This window comes from Felis catus, chromosome E3 (genome assembly GCF_018350175.1).
Source record: "Felis catus isolate Fca126 chromosome E3, F.catus_Fca126_mat1.0, whole genome shotgun sequence".
Taxonomy (NCBI): domain Eukaryota; kingdom Metazoa; phylum Chordata; class Mammalia; order Carnivora; family Felidae; genus Felis; species Felis catus.
This window is the reverse complement of record NC_058383.1, coordinates 21,614,070-21,634,632: the sequence shown is the minus strand read 5'-3', so window position 1 is coordinate 21,634,632 and position 20,563 is coordinate 21,614,070. Positions and strand designations below refer to the sequence as shown.

The 20,563-nt window shown below is 49.5% G+C and overlaps 1 protein-coding gene and 1 long non-coding RNA gene across 13 annotated transcripts in view; one reads left to right on the top strand and one right to left on the bottom strand.

Annotated features, from left to right (window-relative positions):
- The window catches only part of TNRC6A (trinucleotide repeat containing adaptor 6A), a 161,293-nt gene extending 146,518 nt beyond the window's left edge, over nucleotides 1–14,775 (top strand). For 11 of the 12 annotated variants that reach the window (XM_019820779.3, XM_019820780.3, XM_019820783.3 and 8 more), the window contains 7 exons: nucleotides 4,940–5,098; nucleotides 5,698–5,838; nucleotides 7,271–7,378; nucleotides 8,692–8,913; nucleotides 11,271–11,341; nucleotides 12,069–12,208; nucleotides 12,635–14,775. In XM_019820779.3, coding sequence (XP_019676338.1) covers nucleotides 4,940–5,098; nucleotides 5,698–5,838; nucleotides 7,271–7,378; nucleotides 8,692–8,913; nucleotides 11,271–11,341; nucleotides 12,069–12,208; nucleotides 12,635–13,010 — 1,217 coding nt within the window. In that variant the 3' untranslated portion in view covers nucleotides 13,011–14,775. Of the gene's footprint in view, nucleotides 1–4,939; nucleotides 5,099–5,697; nucleotides 5,839–7,270; nucleotides 7,379–8,691; nucleotides 8,914–11,270; nucleotides 11,342–11,763; nucleotides 11,893–12,068; nucleotides 12,211–12,634 lie in introns of those variants that run through there. The other variant, XR_002150537.2, reaches the window with a different exon arrangement.
- A 9-nt stretch (nucleotides 14,776–14,784) lies between these two features.
- LOC123382550 overlaps nucleotides 14,785–20,563 on the bottom strand; it is a 19,535-nt gene continuing 13,756 nt past the window's right edge. The window contains exons 3-4 of the long non-coding RNA XR_006591073.1: nucleotides 18,620–18,740; nucleotides 14,785–16,643 (exon numbers count right to left, since the gene is read on the bottom strand). This is a non-coding gene — a long non-coding RNA (uncharacterized LOC123382550). The remainder of the gene's footprint in view (nucleotides 16,644–18,619; nucleotides 18,741–20,563) is intronic.

The following is a 20,563-nucleotide window of genomic DNA, read 5'->3' as shown; positions in this document are numbered from 1 at the left end:
CCTGCTAAATGTCGAGTCTTAGAGTGTTGGCTTTTTCAAAAAGCTTTGCAGTCTATGTAAAGAAGTGCTTTTTCTTACACTACTACCCTCCAGTTCCTCACACTCTCACGTTCTCCCCTCCCAGGGCTGCTCCTTCCTGATCGGTGGCTCCTGCTGGCCTCTCTCCCAGCGGAGACTCGGAATCTTATTTGTTGGCTTTGTTTTCCCCTTTCCTTATATTAAGAAGAGGGAGAGGAATGTTAATCATCCTATTCCCATTATTGATAGTTCACTGTGGTTTCCCTTTCTCACTTACAATAAAATTCACACCTGGCTGTCGGTGTTCAGCTAGGTGCCAGCCCACATGTTATGTTGTGTTAGACCCTCACGATTTTGAAATCATCTTTTTCAACATCCGTGTAAACATTCAGAAAACTTCACGCACAAATTCAGACTTGTGGCGTCTCTTAGAAACAAGCAGGCCTGGCGGCACGGAGCTCCGGAGCAGTGCACACCCGGAGCGGGGTAGCTGCCTGCTGGTGCGCTCGCTGCCCCGCCCCGTGGTCCCCACCACCCCCACCCCTGCCCAGCCCCGGGTGGCAGCATTTGCCATTTGCGTTTGCACGTACTTGGGAGTGCGGGGCTTGTTCCGTTTCTCTTCTCCCTCCCCTCACACCTGTGCCCTCCCTTCCACTGGGGGAAAGAGATTTTCCTACGGTCCCTAACCAGAGAGATCTCGCTCTCTAGTCATGCTCCCATTTGGGGAAGGACCATGGGAGTTTGCCTGTAGCCAACCTCCCTCGCTTCTTCATCAACCCTGAGTTCATGTTGGCATTTGTGCTTCCGTGTTGTAGAAGAGAGGGGCTGTTGTCCCCTAGCAGTGGAACGGGGTAGAGATCATCTTTAAGGGGGAGGGATGTGATGGTAGTGTTCAAGCTCGCGTCAGACCCGAGCTGAGGCTGGGGAAGGGAGCCGCCTGTGGGGAAGGCTTTGGCCAGCATTGACTGCTCACAGCACTGTCTGAGATGGGGTCTCTGTTTATCACCATAGGGAGCTAGTAATAAGTTACTTGTGGAGCCGAGAAGAAAGGGCGAACCCAGGAGACCTTCTGTGTCGGAAGTCCCCAAGACCACTTTCAAGGTCACTGGTTTGCCAGAAGAATTGACAGAAGTCAGGAAAGCTGTATGACTCATGGTTATGCTTTATTACAGCAAAAGAATACAGACGGAAGTCAGCAAAGGAAAAAGGCGCATAGGGCAGAGTCCAGGAGAAGTTTCCTGTTGTCCTCTCCCAGTGAAGTTTCACAGACTTCATTCTCCAGCCACAATGTGAAACCACATACAAAGTATTGCCGACCAGAGAGGCTCACACAAGCCTTGGCATCCAGGGTCTTTATCAGGGGGTCAGTCACATAGGCATTAGCACCTGCGTGGTCGTGTTATGCGGTCTCCAACCCCCGCAGACCTCTCAGAGATTTGATAAAAATACTGTATATGACCCAGGCCTCGGGCAGACAGAAGTAGATGTTCACCAGAAGTCACCTTGTTACCAGAAATTATCTGGCTTGGCTGAGGTGCAGGGTATGCAAAGGTACTCTTATCTGCAGGATATGCTGTGGGCTTGGAGGAGCCCAGGAGTGAGGGAGGGCCAGTCTCGTAGCTCTTTGTAATGTGTACTCTGGGCCTACTGTCCTAACGCTTTACTGCACACCTTCCGGAGTAAGAAAAGACAGATTCGTTAAGTGAGGTAGGGTGGAATGGCAAGGACATCTGACCAGGAAGCTGTGCGTGCGTCGCAGAAGGGTTGGACCAGGTTGTCTGGGAAGCTTTATGGTCTTAAGATCCTACAACTAGAAGGCAGTTGATAAAATCTTTTCCCCTCATCAGCCCCCAGCACGTTGTTCTGTGGTGGGGGTACATACATAGAATATTTATTTCCGTCTTGGGGTTGGGGGCAGTAGCTGAAGGATTCCAGAAGAAGGTTGTGACCTCTTAAGCTGAGATACGAAAGATAACAGGAGTTAACCAAGCAGAGGTGATGAGAGGGGAACCCAGGGCTGATGGGTGGAGGCCTTATAAATGATTGAAGAGTTTGAGTATTCCCCCCTCTGCAATGGAGACCTGTTGGAGACCGTTCAGCTGGGAAGTGGCATGTTTTGTGTTTGGGATTACTCTGGCTGCTTTGTGGAGACCTGGGGAGTGGAGATCAGCTGGGGCGAGGAGATCAGCTGGGAAACTTCTGTGCCTGATCCAGAGCTTAGCCAAACAGGAGACAGTGTAGCCTGACCCAGTGTCGTCATTACTCAAGAGCTATATGATCATTTCACAGTACATAAGAGCATCAAATTCTTACGTTGTGCACTTGAAACTAACACAGTGTTATACGTCAGCTATGTCTCAGAATTTTTTGAAGACGAGATTAAACAAGTTACAGAGACACCCACTGAAACAAAAACGTAAGCCTTCCACATTTTCAGAAAAGAGAAAAACAGGTACCATATTTTTAGAGTTTTTAAGGAATCTATAAAGAAATCAGGGCTCCTGGATGGTCAAGTCAGTTAAGCACCCGACGGTTGATTTCGGCTCAGGTCATGATCTCACAATTCGTGATTTTGAGCCCCAAGTCTGGGCTTTGTGCCGACAGCATAGCGCTTGCTTGGGATTTCCTCCTCTCTCTCTCTGCCTGTCCCTGCTCTCATTCTCTCCTCCCTCTCCCTCCTTCTCTCTCTCTTTCTATCAAAATAAGTAAACTTAAAAAAAAAAAAAGAATCTGTGAAGAAATAAAAGGCATCATATAAAATAATATGAGAAACTAGAACCAAAATATATATAAAATTGATAAGCATAAATGAGCCAAAGTAATTTATCAAAATAAATTCAGATTGAATCATAAAGCAAAATCCAACTCTTTGCATACAAGGGACCCAAAACAAAATAATTCAGAAATCACTGCATTTGGGGGACCTGGGTGGCTCAGCCGGTTGAGCATCCAATTCTTGGTTTCAGCTGAGCTCATGATCCCAGGGTCATGGGATCAAGCCCTGAGTTGGACTGAGATTGGAGCCTGTTTGGGATTCTCTCTCTCCCTCTTCCTTCTGCCCTGCCTTCACTCGCTCAGCAGCATGCGCGTTCTGTCAAAACTAAATTGTTGCAGTTGTGCAAAACACAAAATTGTAGGAAGCAGAATTGATAGGACTTAGTGATTTAAGATAATGGCCGGGTGGGTGGTGGGGTGAGGGGGGGGGGGTTGGGTGGCAGCCAGGAGAGCCTCTCTGCTTTCTAACCTAAGCAGCATCAAATCTGTCCCTCTGATTAACATGTTTGTGACATTCGGTCCTCTCCACTGGATTTGTATCTTGAAACTTTATTTGACTAAACTTGGCTTAAAGGTCAGTTTGCTAGTTTGTGAACCTTGGACTGATGATTATCAGAAATGGAAGGTGAAATGGTCACATGGTAGAAAGAACATCGAACCCTGAATCAAACAGACCTGAATTCTAAGTTACATTTGCCACTCAGTGGCATATCACATTTGGAATTTTTCTTCAGCGTGGGAGTGGTAGTTGACATGATGGCAAAATGGCAAAATAGACACAGACCTGGGATTTGAGACCTAGCTCTGCTATTTATTAGCTGTTGGCAAGTAACTTAACCTTTACCTGCTAAATGGGAGTATAATAATACCTCGTATGGTGTTTGGAGGGTGAATAAGACAACACCTCAGAAGCACTCAAGCACTAGGACAGGGTGAGCCACTAGTGCCCAGGCGGTGTTGGCCTTCCTTATGGTCACCGCTCACACGCCCTACCTCTAAGACACAGCATTTCTGTGGCATAAATCCAGCTCTGCTTGCTTCAACTACACCTGCCGCCTATACAATCTCACTTCCCATCTTCTGCACCTTCTCCCATGAAGTGATTAATAGAAGGTAATTAGGGGCCCCCGCGTAGTTGAGTTAAGTGTCTGGCTTTGGCGCAGGTCATGATCTCACGGTCCGTGGGTTCAAGCTCTGCGTCAGGCGCTCTGCTGTCAGCAAAAAATAGACAAGGTATATATCTATTAAAAATAAACAGGGGCACTTGGTGGCTCAGTTGGTTAAGCGTCTGACTTTGGCTCAGGTCATGATCTCACGGTCCGTGAGTTCGAGCCCCACGTTGGAGCCTGCTTCCAATTCTGTGTCTCCCTCTCTCTCTGCCCCTCCCTGACTCATGCTCTCTCAAAAACATAAATAAGGATTAAAAAAATTTTTTTAATAAGGCAAAACAAAGATCAGTGTGGAGAATAAATCATCAGGAAACAAGTGACGATTTCTAAGTGAGCATAAATTGCCTTTTTGTGGGATTTCACACTCAATTTTGATAACAGGTAGCTTCACTAATGTGGTATAGTTACGAGGGGGTGTGTATAAGTAGAAATATAAACATCCTGAAAAAAAAGGATATTTGTCTTCATTACATGCATAGCAGTCTCGATTCTCGGGTACACCTCTTTGGCACTCACAGTGTTCCCCACCGTCATTCTTCCTTTTCCACAGTTCTTTTCTTCTCTCCATCACTCCTCATCACCCCTTGCCCATCCTCCCCCCACACACACCTCCTGGACAGAGACTTCACTGTGCTCGTTCTCCATTTAGGCCAAGATACCAGTGTTTTAACGATTTGAAAATAAGTGTGTACTCGTACCCGGGTCACTTGTTGATGGCTCTGGTCCTTATTATCCTTCCGGAAATAAAATTCATGATGATAATTTCCAGATCTCGGTACATGAGAGCGTGAAAAGTGACTGAAGTCTGGGCGAGTGCAGAGCCTTGTTTTCGCCTTGCCTTTTCACATGGCCTGCAGAACACAACTTGGAACCCGCAGACCCATGACGAGTTCTCTCTTGCTATTGGAGAAACCGCAAGAAATAAATTCACGCGTATATTTTGCCTCACGTTTACTGCCCTGTGTCTCCCTCTGTAGGTGCTATTTCAAGTGGTTTCAGGCTGGAAGAGTCTCCGTTTGTTCCCTATGACTTTATGAACAGCAGTACTTCTCCAGCCAGTCCTCCAGGTTCAATAGGAGACGGCTGGCCACGTGCCAAATCGCCTAACGGCTCTAGCAGTGTTAATTGGCCACCAGGTAAAGTGCTGCCTGCTTCCTCCGTGAGGGTTTCTTCCCATTAAGGTTGCGTTATCTCTAGAGGTTGTAGGTTCTACTGTAGCCCAGTCCTGGGCCGAGGGTGGGGGGGACACGGATAGGACGCATGGAAAGCTGAGCATCAGGTCTTGGGCCAGCGAGCAGGTCTGGCCCGTTACCAGTGCCCCTGTGCTCCAGGCGGCGAGAGCAGAGTCAGTCCCGCAGGCCAGTGTGAAGAGTAACGCAAAACCTCCGTTCGTTGTTCCTCTTCGCCGTGTTGGGGGACCAACTTGACCGTGTTTTCTGTGGGCTGAGGAGTCACCAGAAATGTAGTTACGGCCGCCTTTTCTGTTGTGTTGCTATGGCTTGTGATTTAATAAAGCGCTTTAAAATGTTAGTGTTTAAAAATATGCAAGCGCAGAGAAATTATTTCACTAGCAAAAATGTGCAAATTATTCATAAGTAGCAGCTTAGGTTACACTAATTATGGTAACTGAATCAGGAGAATTGCGTGGGCTTTAGGAATAAAAGTTTTGGATATTTAATAATGGATTTTTAAGTGACAAATAAGCCTGAACTAATTTTAAGTATTTCCTTCCCAGAATTTCGCCCTGGTGAACCATGGAAAGGTTATCCAAACATCGACCCTGAAACTGACCCTTACGTCACTCCTGGCAGTGTCATAAACAATCTTTCAATTAATACTGTGCGGGAAGTTGACCACCTCAGGGACAGGAACAGTGGTACGTAGGCGGCACAAGTCAGAATTTCTGAATGATGCTGGATGATATGGTTTAAGAATGGTTCAAAGCAGATGTGAAACTTACAGCACAGCACCCGACATCCAAGGGAATAGTGAACATAAAAAGAGAATTCGCCATTTTCCCAGAGGTGACTCTTTGCCACTTTAGAAACGATGGGGACTTATTAGCACCTGATATGGTAAATAAACATATTCACTGCATCAGTTAACACAAAGCTCCAGCGAACGTTTGCTCTCCAGTAATTGTAGTAACAATTAAAAGGTGTTTATCTGCTTTATATGTGGCTTCAGTGTTGACATGGTTAAGAAACGGGTGCTGCTTTTTGTAAAAGATTTTCTGTCGTTAATTGTTTATGCAGTCTGGGTGTTAAAGGACTTCGTGGGAAGAAGCAGTTGAGCTTTCCTTGTTTTTCCGAAAGTGAAAATTAAGGCCAAGTTAAGGGTCCCGCTCAGACACACGTTTTAGTGGGGTATCAGAGGAAATTGTCCCGCCACCTACCATAGGGTTATTCTTCAGCCCAGTTGCAGGGTTCTGTGCACACTCCCGGAGGAGGATGAATGAGATGGAAGCATTTTCCGTTTCTGAAACCTGTATCCTCCTATTCCGCTAGCCAGCTTATAATAAAATGTAAAGCAGTCAGCATTTTACAGTAAATGCATCATTCGTGAACAGGTGTTGGCCATATCACAGCGGTAAGGACGGCATCCTCCTCGTTGTAAAATGGCTGAATTTAGGCCGCTGTGTAGAAATAGTGGACGGACCCACTGCTCTCCCAGAGGAAAGTGGGACAGAGCCAGGCGTAGGGCCTCACAGCTTCTTAACGGAAGCATCCGGTGGCTTGCAGAAACAGGCTTCTTTTTGTACAAGATAGCCAGAAGAGGAGTTTGGATTCGATGTTAGAAGAAGCACACCATTGAAGGCTTTGAGCCCCAGACTTGCGGTCACAGGTGGGCGGGCGGGCTGGCTGCGGCGAGCAGGGGGGACTGGAGTGGGAAGCCAGGACAGAGCGGTCACGGTCCAGCCCAGAGTAGCGAGTGATGCTGGGCAGGTGGCGTGTACCAAGAAGTCCCTGGAGCTGAGACGGGGCTTGGGGGCGGGAGGATCGAGCCCTCCTGGAGCGGGGACTGGGACTAGGAGGCCCGCTGTCCCCGAGCGTGTCACGGATAGTGACACGGACAGTGCTGAGAATCAGGCGGAGGAGGGGAGCCACGTCCCCGAGCCGCAGCAGGATGATGAGCGGACAGGAAGGTGCGGTCGTGGGCACGGGCAGCGGCCCCGGACCCCGGCGTCCGCTTTCCTTTCTTGGGCCGTGCTGTCGCGTTGCAGCCTCGCCAGGTGCTTCTGCTGCTTCTCAGGCACCACGTACGTCCCTTGCTCTGGGGATGACTAATTGGGCTCTTCCCCCACGTAGGGTCATCCTCATCCTTGAACACCACGCTGCCTTCAACTAGTGCCTGGTCATCCATTCGTGCCTCCAACTACAACGTTCCCCTCAGCAGTACAGCACAAAGCACTTCAGGTGGGCTCGTCCGGGCTTGCCGAGGCCCCGTCAGAGCGGGTGGGGGGTCCCTCTCCTTTTTGTCTAAAGGCTTTTCGGGGAGGGAGGAGAGTATATTTCTGAGCCTGGGAAAGTACTTGTAACCCCATTGATCCCTTTTTCAAATGGACCGTACCCAGCAGTCTTTTCCAAAAACAGCCTGCTGTCAGTCCTGTCTGAGAGCCAGCTTAGTTAGTGCGCTTTCTCTCAAAGCACTTCTCCAATGAAGAAGCTTTTATTTTTGTAATTTCTAATCCTTCACAGACTGATAATTTTATTAAGTGTAGTAAACCTGAACTTGGAGTTGCTGGAAAAGTGCAAGTTGTGGCAATGTCACGTTGCTGTCAGTTTACAGACACTCACTCTGAATTTCTGTACTCGGCTATCACACACCAGTAGGAAACTGTTGTGACCAGTCTTCTGACCACACTCAAAGTCACGCTGACTTACAGGACGTGCACGTTATGAATCAAGTAGAAAAATGGTGGACAGTGACAGAAGTTATAAAATTCTCCATCCTCTTGCACCCCCGCCCCACCCCCCATGGTTTTTTAGCATTATTTTGAAATAGTTTACCGTGTGCCTGATCCCGCACACCCCGATTGCCACGAGGCTGCATGCTTCAGGAAGGGAGCTTGCTGGCTTTTTTTTTTCCCCCTTTCCTTTTTAAGCCACACAGGCCTAGGTTTGAATCCTGGCTGTGTGCGGGACCCATAGGCAAGTTGCTTAACCTCTGTGCTCCTCGGTAGGATGTGTGTCGGGACTAGAGAGAGAGCACACACCAAGTGCCCAGCAGCTGGGCGCTTAGCGCACACAGGCCCCCAGTGAACGTCTGCGGTGGAGACCCCCTGAGGAGACCGCCTGACTACTGTTGTGGTCCTTGTTCCTGTGTGTAAACCAGAGAGTTCTAAAATCTATGTAATGATCCATGTGGCGGTCTCGAGTGGCTCAGTTATGGTCATGAAGGGAATGTGCTCCCAGTTGCTATTCTAGTGTAATTCAGAGTGTTTTTAGCTTTGTTTCAGTTTCGATTACAGTAATGTACACTGGGCTAAGAATTTCACAAGTCTTGAAATTATTAAGAATATTAGATGAATGGTCTGAGTTGTTTTGAGTCAAGGGAGCAGTTTCATTTTGGTTTTTGTGGTTTTTGGGCTGTTTAGTTTGGGGATTTTTGACAGTCTTTTGATTGGTTTGCTTTTTGTGGGAGAATGGGTGCTATCATGATTTAAATTTTCTCTTTTCTAAAAGTATTATCTTCCCCCCTCTCTGCTGTGTTTTCTCCCTGTGAGTAGCCAGAAATAGTGATTCCAAATTGACATGGTCTCCTGGTTCAGTTACAAACACCTCTCTGGCTCATGAGCTGTGGAAGGTCCCTTTACCACCTAAAAACATCACTGCTCCGTCCCGCCCACCTCCGGGACTGACTGGTCAGAAGCCACCCTTGTCTACGTGGGATAACTCTCCCCTTCGTGTAGGTGGAGGATGGGGAAATTCTGACGCCAGGTATACCCCAGGTAAGATGGAGGAGATGTGCAGGGTGGTCTCGTGCGCTTTATTTGCTGAACAAGAACCGGCACGAACAGTTGAGTTTAACAGAGACCGAAGTAGCATATGTTGTGTTACCCTCTGTGGAGCAGGATTAGACCTTGAATAAACACACGGTTCTCCGTCATCGCCGTCTTCCGCAACTTCCATGTCTTTGTCACTCTTAAATTTTACTTTAAGTTGTGTCTGGTTTACTTAGGAACACTTACACCCAAACACACACAACAGTCAGTGGCACGGTTCACGAAACGGGCATCACCTCTCTTTGAGAGGTTCCTCGGGAACGCATCTGAAACCGTACGACAGCTTCCGGGTCGCAGCAGCCCGCAGAGGATCGCCGTGTCACAAAGACACGTAGAGGCTGGGCAAGATGGAATCGGCCCGCCTGGCTTTGCAAACTGGGCCCCGTTCAGGGAAGCCTGGCCTGTGATCCAGATGATGCTGACCTTTGCTGTTTCAGCAGGGGCACACGAGGGTGAAAGGCGGTGCTGACTTAAGCCCGTGGGGCCAGCAGGCACAGGGCAGCCTGTCCCAGGACACCGCCACACACGCCTCCCCTCCTCCCTTCCCCTAGCACGGGATTTGGGCGGGTGTTGTGTCCCCGCCCTGACACACACACTCACACAGCCACAGATTTAACTCAGAGCTGTGTACCGATTCTACCGGTAAACACAGTTCCAGTCTTCATTCTCCCCCAGGCCCAGAACTGTAGCAGCCTTCCCGTCTCTAGGCTGAAAAGAGTAGTAAAACCTCCCAGTGATTTCTGATCTTTACACCCGTGACTGGCTGAAAGAAAGCTTGGCAGTGTTTCACTTGGGGGGACATTGGGGGGGGGTGGAGTTTTAATTACATGAAAAGAACACTTGAATGTGTTCCAAGCTGCTAAATGCCAATGAATGTCATTGGTGTCGGGTGTGTGAGTGGATCTTTCAGGCCCCAGGCATGGCTGGGCGTGGCCAAGTGGCTGGTGGCAGTACCCAGGGAGGGGAGATGGTGAAAGTGGCCCGGGACCCCCACCCCCTCATGAGGGTGGGTGCAGTTGAGGGTGAATAAGCCACGCAGAGCAGAGGGAATAGCGTGTGCCCGGGGCGCAAGTGCTCCTGGGCGGGGTCACTAGAGATGCAGGGGGAGAAAGGAGCAGGCAGGAGCCCTGTCCCGCGGCATCTTCCCGAGCCATACTGGACACTCTGTGAGGCACCCTGGATACCCGTAGGAATGACTTGAACACGTCTTAGTTCTGGGAGCAGGTGCCCTGGGGCTGAGCCGGAAGGCCAGGCTCGGGGCTCCTGGCCCCCCCAGGCAGAAGCGGGAACGTCTGGGCCATTGCAAGCTTTCTCTTTGTAACTGAAGTGCAGCTGACACACAGCCCTGCAGTGGCTTCTGGTGCAGGACGTATGATGCAGCAATCCTGCACGTCACTGCTCGCCACCGGTGTGGCGACCGTCTGTCCCCATACGCTGTTCCGGTGCCGCTGAGCGTGTCCCCGATGCTGTGCCTTTCCTTCCTGTGCCTTATTCATTGCACAGCTGGAAGCCTATGCCTACCACCCCCCCCCCCCCCCCCGCCAAGTTGCCCACCTCCGCCCCCTGCCGCGGCAGCCAGCGGTTTGTTCTCCGTACGTATAGGTCTGGTTCTGCCTTGTGTGTTCGTTTGTTTGTTCTTTAAATTCTGCATATGGGAGAAATCATACGTATTTGTCTTTCTCTGTCCGATGTATTTCGCTAAGCATCGTACTCTCTAGCTCCATCCGTGTTGTTGCCATCCATACGCGCCAGCATCTCTTCCTTTTTTGTGGCTAAGTAATATTCCGTTGTGTGTATAACCACTTCTTCCTTATCTTCCTTATCCATCATCTGTCGATGGATACCGATTGCAAGCTTTTAAGTCCCCTTAGAGCTTCACGCTCTGTACGACAGGCATGCAGAGTCATGGAAGGATACCCGAGGTCGTCCCAAACTGAGGCCTTTCCCAGAGAGCACCCTTTTGAGGTAGTTTTAGCTTTACAGTTGAAAAGGTCGCAAAGGGATCTCACCTGTTGTACCTCACCCGCCTGCCAAGTGATGAGCTGGGGGCTGTCTGAGCTCACTCTCCCCAGAGGCAGAGCCACATGTCCCAGGAAGTCACGCCCAGTCAGAGCTGGGGTGAGCTGGCATTCTGAGCCTGGGGGGAGAGCGCCCCGTGTATGAGTGCAGGTAAGAGGGAAGTGATGCGCGCCACGGGCCCAGGTGATGCTCCTGAATAGTTGTCATTTGACTGGGAAGTGTGTGTCCTAAAAGACATTCAGGCCACAGCCTTGGAAAACTGACTCGCCCTTTTTTGTCCTTAGGTTCCAGCTGGGGTGAGAGCAGCTCAGGGAGAATAACAAATTGGCTTGTTCTAAAGAACCTTACACCTCAGGTAAGAGTTCCAGGCATCCTGGCTGCTGGGCACACGCCAGCCGGCACAGGAGCCAAGGGGTCCAGTCTGCTTTGAGAGGAGGTTCTGCCCAGGCCCGCTAAGTGAGTGGGACAAAGCAGATGTCAAGGCCGGGCAGAGGACACAACAGGGCACGATCTTCAGATGCCTCAGGCAGGCTATGGTCCGACCTGGGTTTTTTTTTTTTTTTTACCCTGTGAAATGTACCCAGGAGCCAACCGAAGTACAGGTTCCTCGGGTCTGCATTTCGTAAGGGCATTTGAAGCAGTTTGGAGCAGGTGGTCCTGGTCCTTCCTGCACTCGAGAAACCCTGGTCCACCCTCTCAGATTAGAACATTTCCTTAGTCCCCGGACCACCCTCCTCTGGAGGCCGGATGTTAAGAGCCCACCCCCTCCTCTCCCAGGGAGCAGTGCCTTGATGAATCCTGTCCTCAGGGCAGGGAAGAGAGAAGACACGAAGCCACAGCAGGGGCATATGGCTAACTAAGGAAGTGGGGATCTGGGGAGTGTCCAGGAGTCTAGAGGCCACAGAGGTACGGCTCTGGGACCAGTGGAGGTGGGGAGGGGGGCACTGTACCCCATCACAGCAGTGAGCCCCAGTGACCAGTGGCAGCAGGAGAGAGAACAGCGGCGTCCCAGCCGGGGACAGCCTCCCTGGATGGTCCCCATGGCGCTGGTCTGACGGGCGGCTCCCCACACTGTCTCCTAGATCGATGGCTCAACTCTGCGTACTCTGTGCATGCAGCACGGCCCACTGATAACATTCCACCTGAACCTCCCACATGGAAATGCTCTGGTCCGTTACAGCTCAAAAGAAGAGGTAGTGAAGGCACAGAAGTCTCTGCACATGTAAGTTCCGGCCGGTGCAGGATGCCCGCAAAGCGTCCTCACAATGCAAGAGTTTGGGGTTCCCTGTGCAAGGGCACAGCCGATGACACTGTGCGGCGTCTCCGGGCCCGCGTGCGGGGCCCCGCGGTGAGAGCGCCTCACAGGGCGGCAGCCTCGCCGTGTCTCAGGCTCCCGGGTCAGTACTCGGAGGCGAAGCGTCTTCCGCCACAGTGGCCCCCAGACCTCTTCAGTCGCCTGTAGGAGACCGGAGCCTTGGTCTTGGTGGCACAGCCACACTCCCGGGGCAGCTTTCGCCCCGGCAGCCGGCCTGTCGCCGCCTCCCCGCCTCCCCTGACCCTTGGAGCAGAGGCTGAGTTCTCCCCCCACTTGGGGTCAGACCCCTCGACACCCTGAGTTTTCACCACGCCCCGTGTCTCTTCCCTCCAGGTGTGTATTGGGGAACACTACTATTCTTGCTGAGTTTGCCAGTGAAGAGGAGATCAGCCGTTTCTTTGCACAAAGTCAGTCTCTGACCCCTTCTCCCGGCTGGCAGTCTCTCGGGTCCAGCCAGAGCCGGCTGGGCTCCCTCGACTGTTCGCACTCGTTCTCCAGCCGGACCGATCTCAATCACTGGAATGGTGCTGGGCTGTCGGGAACGAGCTGTGGAGACCTTCACGGCACTTCACTCTGGGGGGCCCCCCATTATTCCACAAGCCTGTGGGGGCCTCCCAGCAGCAGCGACCCCCGGGGAATGAGCAGCCCGTCCCCCATTAATGCTTTTCTTTCTGTTGACCACCTGGGTGGGGGTGGAGAGTCCATGTAGCGCGTAGACGCAGACTCACGAACTGTGACCTCAAGACGCGAAAGAAAGGAGCACTAAGTTGGGCTCGCCGCCTGCAGCCAGGGGCCACCTGTGGGAACAGCTATTCTCTGCACATTTTCCACTTTGTTTTCCCTGAAACATATCAGTTTGAATACTTGAATCATGCAGGCCAATATTATAATGTGAAAAGGTATCTATCTATTTACACTCCCAAATAGCGCCATACATGCTAAACCGTATAGAATGAGCTCACGTGTATAGTCATCATGTTTAGCCTTTGGGTTTGGTTTCTTTTTGTTTTTTTGTTTTTTGCCTTCCTTGTTTCCCTCCCCGTCCCTTACCCCATTTTCATTTTCTTCCCCCCCCTTTTCTTTTTTTTCTTTTCCTTTTTTTTTTTTTTTTTTGGCAAAACCATTTTTTTGGGCTGATAATGTATGAGCTTTTAACTTTGCACTGAATGATGTTCTCTCCGTCTCATCGGCAATATGGGGGGGCAGCTGTTCCAGTGTAAATGTTTACTCAAGGATGTTCTTAAAAGGTGTGCGCTCTCTACTATGCCTTGATGTTTGCCTACCTTATTGTGGTGTTGTGGAGTTTAAAACATCGAGTTCTGATGCTGACTTAGGACTATAATGAAAGTATTGCACCAGTGTTTTCATGTTCTAAAACTAAAGAATTTCGCTCTGCAGTTTGAAAAACTGTGGCCACAGCTGTGACTTGCAGCCCCCCCTGCCACCCAGGACGGGCCCTGCACTTTGAATAGGCTTTCCATTTTGTTTTGAAGGTTCCCACGTTGAACCTTCTTGTTTACAGATTTTTTTGTTTGTTTTTTGAGAAAAAAAAAATGTTTACTCTTCCATCATTTAAAAAAAATGTAAAAGACAAAAAAAAAAAAATGGAGGATGATTTACAAGATGCTTTCTATCTCTGGGAAAAAGGAGCAGCATTTGGCCATGTCCTTTTGTTTTTCTATTCCTGTCCTAAATCGAAGAGCATGGTTCTCAGGAAAACCAGTTCCCCAGTTAGGAAAAAATAAAAAAATAAAAAGTTAAAAAAAAAAAAAAAACCTCCTTGTAGTTTCTTATAGGAAAAAAAGAAAACCCCGACTTTTAGCACTGATACTACACATTGCTCTGTTCAAGAATTTTCTCTGCCAAAAATAAAAAAAAATAAAAAAGAAGAAAAAACAAAAAAAAAACGCTTGAAGCTGGAGTCGACATTCTGCTTTCAGATGCTGTCTTTTTATTAGTGAGTGATGATGGTTTGCTAATAATCGATAGGTGATAATAATTTTTGTAATCCCATCAAGTGGCTCTCTGTTTCTGCTCTCTTGTGACTGTGTTAATGTTGAACTGTTGTACCTTAAAGCCGAAATCAGTAACTATGCATACTGTAGCCACGGTATTGGGCTCACAGAATTGTTCGTTGTATAAAGATTTTAAATGTTGTTGCAAACTAACGAGTTACACCGTTTTTAAACTTCCTTTCTCTCCTCGCCCCCCCCCCCCTTTTTTGCCCACAAATGGTATTATAATGCTTGCTTAGTCAAAGAAGACGGGCCAAACGAGGGTAAACATTTTAACAGCGCAGAATTTGCCATCATTTCATTGCCTTGATGCTAACTGTTTGTGTCCTAAGATGCAAAAGAAGTCAGTGGCTTTTAACTGTTTACAAATAGAATGTGATTGTAAAATGTACAGTTTGGTTGTGTTTGAATTATGAAATCCCTCCCAATATAATAAACCATGACTTTTTGGCTGCTCAACATTAATTGTCTCTTTTTTGTGAATTTATTTGTACGCTCTTTTTTTACAATGAACGTTTCAACGTTGCTGTGTATGAGGGTCCTCATAGAGCAACCGAGTAAAAAATCTAAGCAAATATTTGAACATTCTATCCGAACTTCTCCACAATTTCACCCTGAAATAATGTGAGAACAATGGGAAACTGTAGCTTGCTCCTCCCTACCCTCTTTGAGCATCTTTGGGATCTGGTTGCTCAAAGCTCTTCTGTGACTTCATCTTCCCCACCATTTGTGCCCACCTCAAGCCTCAGCAAGAGACCGTTTGGAACATGAAGCTTAATGACTTGACAGTGTTCTAGTGTCAAACTCATACCTCTGTTACAAAACGAGAAACGCCACAACCTGGACTGGCCTTTTTCTCCCCCCTTCACGGCCCTCTGTCCCGGCCGCGGGAGCTCGGGGGCAAACCTGCGCGTGTATTTCCGTGGAGGACTCCAAATCGCGCTCCAGCTTGCCGGGTGTGAGCTGCCACTGGACCCCTTCCTCTGAGCGAATGTTCAGTGCATTCAGTGTATATTGACTTCCATACTGGTTTTTCCAAAAACCAAAGGTAGCTTTGAAAAACCACGTTTGGAAATGTTTGGAACGTTAAGCTGATTGACCTTTTGGGGCTCTGAGTAGTACCTATAATTGAATTCATAACTGCGTTAATTGTATTGTTAAAGTGTTTGGGAGTTTTTTGCGCTTGTTATGTGGAAAATAAAGTGTTTGATTTAAAAAATGAAAAAGTGGTCTTGAGTTTTGGCCCGTCCTTCCGTTACTACAACTCCCGCTTCCCGAGCGACCGTGTTCCTCAGTCTTCCGCAACGCTCCTCAGGCCCTCGGGCCTCAGTCCGGGCCCGACCTCGATGTGTCCCCGGGCCTCGTGCTGGCCCCACGGCCTCGAGTCGCCCCCTGCCTGCGGGAGGCGGCCTAAATGCTTTACCGTTCCCGTCGGGCGTTCCTAAGGACCGCTCGCCACAGTCGCGTGGCTCCCGTGCCCCTGGACGCGTGCCGGGCCCTGGACGTCCTGAGCTGCTCTGCTTTGCTGCTTTGGTGCTGCTGTCCCCAAGCGGGCCTGCCCAACGACTCCCACCCTACCTACCCTCGAGGACGGTCCTGCTGAGCTCGCCTCACCTCCGCCCCTCCCCCTGCCATTGCCGCTTGCTACAAAATCGTCATCCCCTCCCTGGTCGTCATCCCGAGGCTCTGGGCCAGGCCACCGTGTGAGCTCGGGCTCGCCTGTGGAAGCCACGTGCTCAGTCACGTGGTCGGTGCTAAGTAAATACTAGAAGGCGTAACCGCTGTTGCCCATTGACCTTCGAGGACCAAAAATTGCAGTGGTGCCTCTCTGTTAAACTGGTTGTACCAGGGAAGGTCGGGGTGAAGTTCTTGACAAGGTGGGGTCAAATTCAGGTTAAAGGGAATGGAGGGAACAGTGTGAAGATAGGGGATTGGGGTGAAGGGGGCGGATGTTCGGATCAAGGACAAACGGAAGTCGCACCCAGCAAGCTGGCTCACCGCTGGGCTGAGACACCACTTCCCGAAGCACTGGCTCTGTGCCGTCCTCCCTCTTCCCCAGAGTTTCGCTCTTCTCCTGTGGAGCCCTTAAATTCAGGCGCGGGCGGCGGGGTCGCAGGACAGGAGCCGGAATCGCAACCCTAGCGAGCCTTGGGAGCCCCTTCCGGAGACCTGGCCTCTGGCCCTGGCAGGCCCTCCTCCGAGCAGACATTTGCAAGGTCATGGGGAAGGGGGAACAAGGGTGATGGTAACTCACGGGTCCTCCGCATGCCCAGTGCTTTGCACACGTTGTCTCACTTGACCTTCATTCAGAGCACCCCAATGTGGCCCTGGAACAGGAAACAAAGCATAGCGCAGCAACCCTCAAACCCCCCACCAACACACCCCCAAAGTTAAGCAGAGGGCGGAGAAGTGCATCTCCTCGGGATTGGGGTGCACAGGTTTAAGCTCTGCATCTTCGGGTCAAAAAAACATGTGAGTGTTGCATTCTGCACTGTCGCTGTTTTCATCCACAGATAGTGTTTTAAAAAGCCAGTTGCCCTGCTCTGATGCTTGCAAAAGGTAAGCCATGGTGAGGCCCCCAGGAGCTCGGCTTGGGTGGCAGAGACTGAGCTCCAGCAAAGGGGCAAGAGAGTGATTCCCCTAGTCCGGGAGCCCGGTCCAAGCCTTGGGGATGCCCCTGTCCTGGCTGGCTGTTGACCTACTAGGTAGGGGAGCACCCAGACCTGCTGGTAGATGAGGGCCCAGCTTCGGATAGTGAGGGAGGCTGTACCGCGGTCCAACCAACTCACAGAGAAAGACAAAAAAAAAAAAAAAAAAAGACAAGCTTTAAATACCCCTGGGTCTTGAACAGTCTGTAGGCTGAATTCAACTCAGACCCCCTGTTACATTACCACATCACTGAACCACCTTGAGTCTCCACTGACTTTGTAGTTTTTAAAACCAACTTATTTTCTATTTTAATGTTTATTTACCTTTGAGAGGGATAGACACAGTGAGCAGGGGAGGGGCAGAGAGAGAGGGAGACACAGAATCCGAAGCAGGCTCCAGACTCCGAGGTGTCAGCACAGAGCCTGATGCGGGGCTTGAACTCACGGACCGTGAGATCACCACCTGAGCAGAGGTGGGACGCTTAACTGACTCAGCCACCCAGGCGCCCCAAGCGTCCAACTCTTGATTTGGGCTCAGGTCATGAGCCCTGTCATGCACAGAGCCTGCTAGGGATTCTCTCTCTCTCTGCACCTCTCCCACTCATGCTCCCTCTCTCCCTCTCTCTCAACATAAATAGATAAATATTTTTAAAAAGTTAAAAAATACTCTTTCTCTCGATATATATACACAATTCTATTGTTTTCATTCTTTTTCTGTAATACCCTGACTAATGCATCCCAGAGTGAGACCGTCTCCTAATAGAAAGCATGTGGACGCTGGGCCGGAACGATTGGTGAGTATCTGGACACAGGGTAGGTAGGAAACCAGTGCTCAGCAAAACTAGAACTGTTTCAAGTGTATGTGTCCAGTGGGTGGTGACTTCTGGGAAGGATTGACCTCATTTTTGTCTGTGCTAATCTGTCCCCACCTCCAAGAGCATCCACTCCTTAAAACAGCTTTATCGAGAGCTTGTTAATGGGCTGTGGTGCCCTCGTGGCTGTAGTCGAGTTTAGGACATTTCCGTCATCCTGTCCCCCTTATGGCAATCATCGTCCATTTCCCCTCCAACCGTCCCACCCCAGGCAACTTACTAATCCACTTTATATAAATCTGCCTGTTCTGGGGCGCCTGGGTGGCTCAGTCGGTTAAGCGTCCGACTTCGGCTCAGGTCATGATCTCACGGTCCGTGAGTTCGAGCCCCGCGTCGGGCTCTGGGCTGACAGCTCAGAGCCTGGAGCCTGTTTCAGATTCTGTGTCTCCCTCTCTCTCTGCCCCTCCCCCGTTCATGCTCTGTCTCTATCTCAAAAATAAATAAACGTTAAAAAAAAAATATCTGCCTGTTCTGGACCCTTCTTATAAAACCCTCTATGTCTCACAGTACGTATGGTGACACCTTCTGTGTCTGGCTCAGCAGAAATTTCCCTGAGCATGATGTTTTCAAGTTTCATCCACGTATCAGTACTTCATACCCTCTATGGCTGAACAATACGCCATTGTATGGATGGACCACATTTTGTTTCTCCTTCATCAGTTGGACAGTTGGGTCGTTTCCGTTTTTTGGCTGTTGTGAATAAGGCTGCTGTGAACACTCACATACAGTGTTTGTGTGAGAACACCAGCTTCCTAAGAGAAAGCGGTTGTCTGTTTTGCTTACTTCCGGCTCCCCGGTCCCCGGGAGACGACGTGGTTCATGGCCGGCAGACAGGGACGACGCAGGGCGTGAATGCTTTCTTGGGTGGCCTTGTACACGATACTTAATATTTCTGCCTCTTCGGCTGTAAAACAGAGATACAACCTGAGTCTATCATTCCGAAATCCAGGAGGCTCTGAAAGACCAAATTCTTTTTGGTGAGTTTGTAAGCAAACTCGCTTGGTGCAAAATTGATTTGAGGCTATTCACGGGTCTTATTTATAGCGTGAAAAGTTCTGCAGTCTCACTGCAGAAACAGTGATGTCCTCGATGACGGAGAATGGCCCCAGTCCCCACTGAGGTGTCGGTAAAATACAGGAACGATACTGAGCCACACGGGGGCGCCCACTGGGCGCTTAATGCATGGTTTGCTATGCATCAATTATGCCTCCATATGGCCTTTTTTTTTAAGACCAAGAAAAGGAGAAAAGAAAAGAAAAGAAAAGAAAGAAAAGAAAAGAAAAGAAAAGAAAAGAAAAGAAAAGAAAAGAAAAGAAAAGAAAAGAAAAAGGCTCCCTTTGGTCACTCTTGCATTACAGTGTTAAAAGTACTCTTGCAAGCTGGTGGGGAGTGGCCTTGCAACTGCCCAGCCAGCGGCGGCGAGAGCGGAACCCTCCTTTGCTGTGGCTTTTCTAGCCCTTGATGGGTTTGGGGTCTTTTAGGCCTGGACCTATTTGCCTGTAGGTGGAGAAAGCAGCCACCAGAGGGCGCACGGCGACTCCCTTTTTCTGGAAGAAGCCTTGAGAAATCTTTTCACTGGGAGAGATATTCGCAGGCTTTCCCACACAATCTTACCTAAATCCTTGAAAAAACAAAATGGAAAACAGCCAAACAAACCACTGTCAAAAACTTTTGCAAAGATCCGTCTTCCATGGACCAGCCATCCCACGTCGAGGATCTGACCTAGAGAGATTCTATCTAGGAGACCACATTGACCCCAATATTCACACTCCATGTGTTAAAAATAAACATTACAGAAAAAAATTTGTTTTAAAGACAAACTCTACGCCCCACATGGGGCTAGAACTCACAGACCCCAAGATCAAGAGTCTCATGTTCTACTGACTGAGCCAGCCAGGTGTCCCAGAGGAAAAAAGAATTTTTTCAATTACTGTTTGAGGGGTGCTTGGGTGGCTCATTAGGTTAAGCGTCTCTTTTTTTTTTTTTTTTTTTTAATTTTTTTTTTCAACGTTTATTTTTTGGGACAGAGAGACAGAGCATGAACGGGGGAGGGGCAGAGAGAGAGGGAGACACAGAATCAGAAACAGGCTCCAGGCTCTGAGCCATCAGCCCAGAGCCTGACGCGGGGCTCGAACTCACGGACCGCGAGATCGTGACCTGGCTGAAGTCGGACGCTTAACCGACTGTGCCACCCAGGCGCCCCAGCGTCTCACTCTTGATTCCAGGTCATGATTTCACAGTTTGTGAGTTTGAGCCCTGCATTGGTCTCTGTGCTGACAGCATGGAGCCTACTTGGGATTCTCTCTCTCTCTCTCTCTCTCTCTCTCTCTCTCTCTCTCTCTCAGAAATATATGAATAGATATTTTAAAAAATAAAAATAAATTGTTTGAAAGAGCAGAGAGCTAGACCCAGGGAAACCTCTCTCCTAGGAAAGCTGCTTAAACTCATGCAGAAAAAAAATCAAAGTACTTGCACATCTAGAGTTCCAGTAACAGAGGAGGGAAACTAAACAACTGGGAGAACAATCCCAATAGTGTGTCACGTGGAATTTATCCTGACTGTGGGATGCCTTGTGAGTCAAGATTCTGGCATGAAAAGGAGAATTTAAAAATTTAAGCTAATTTGGGGGCGCCTGGGTGGTTCAGTCGGTCGAGCGCCCGACTTCAGCTCAGGTCATGATCTCGCGGTCTGTGAGTTCGAGCCCCGCGTCGGGCCCTGTGCTGACGG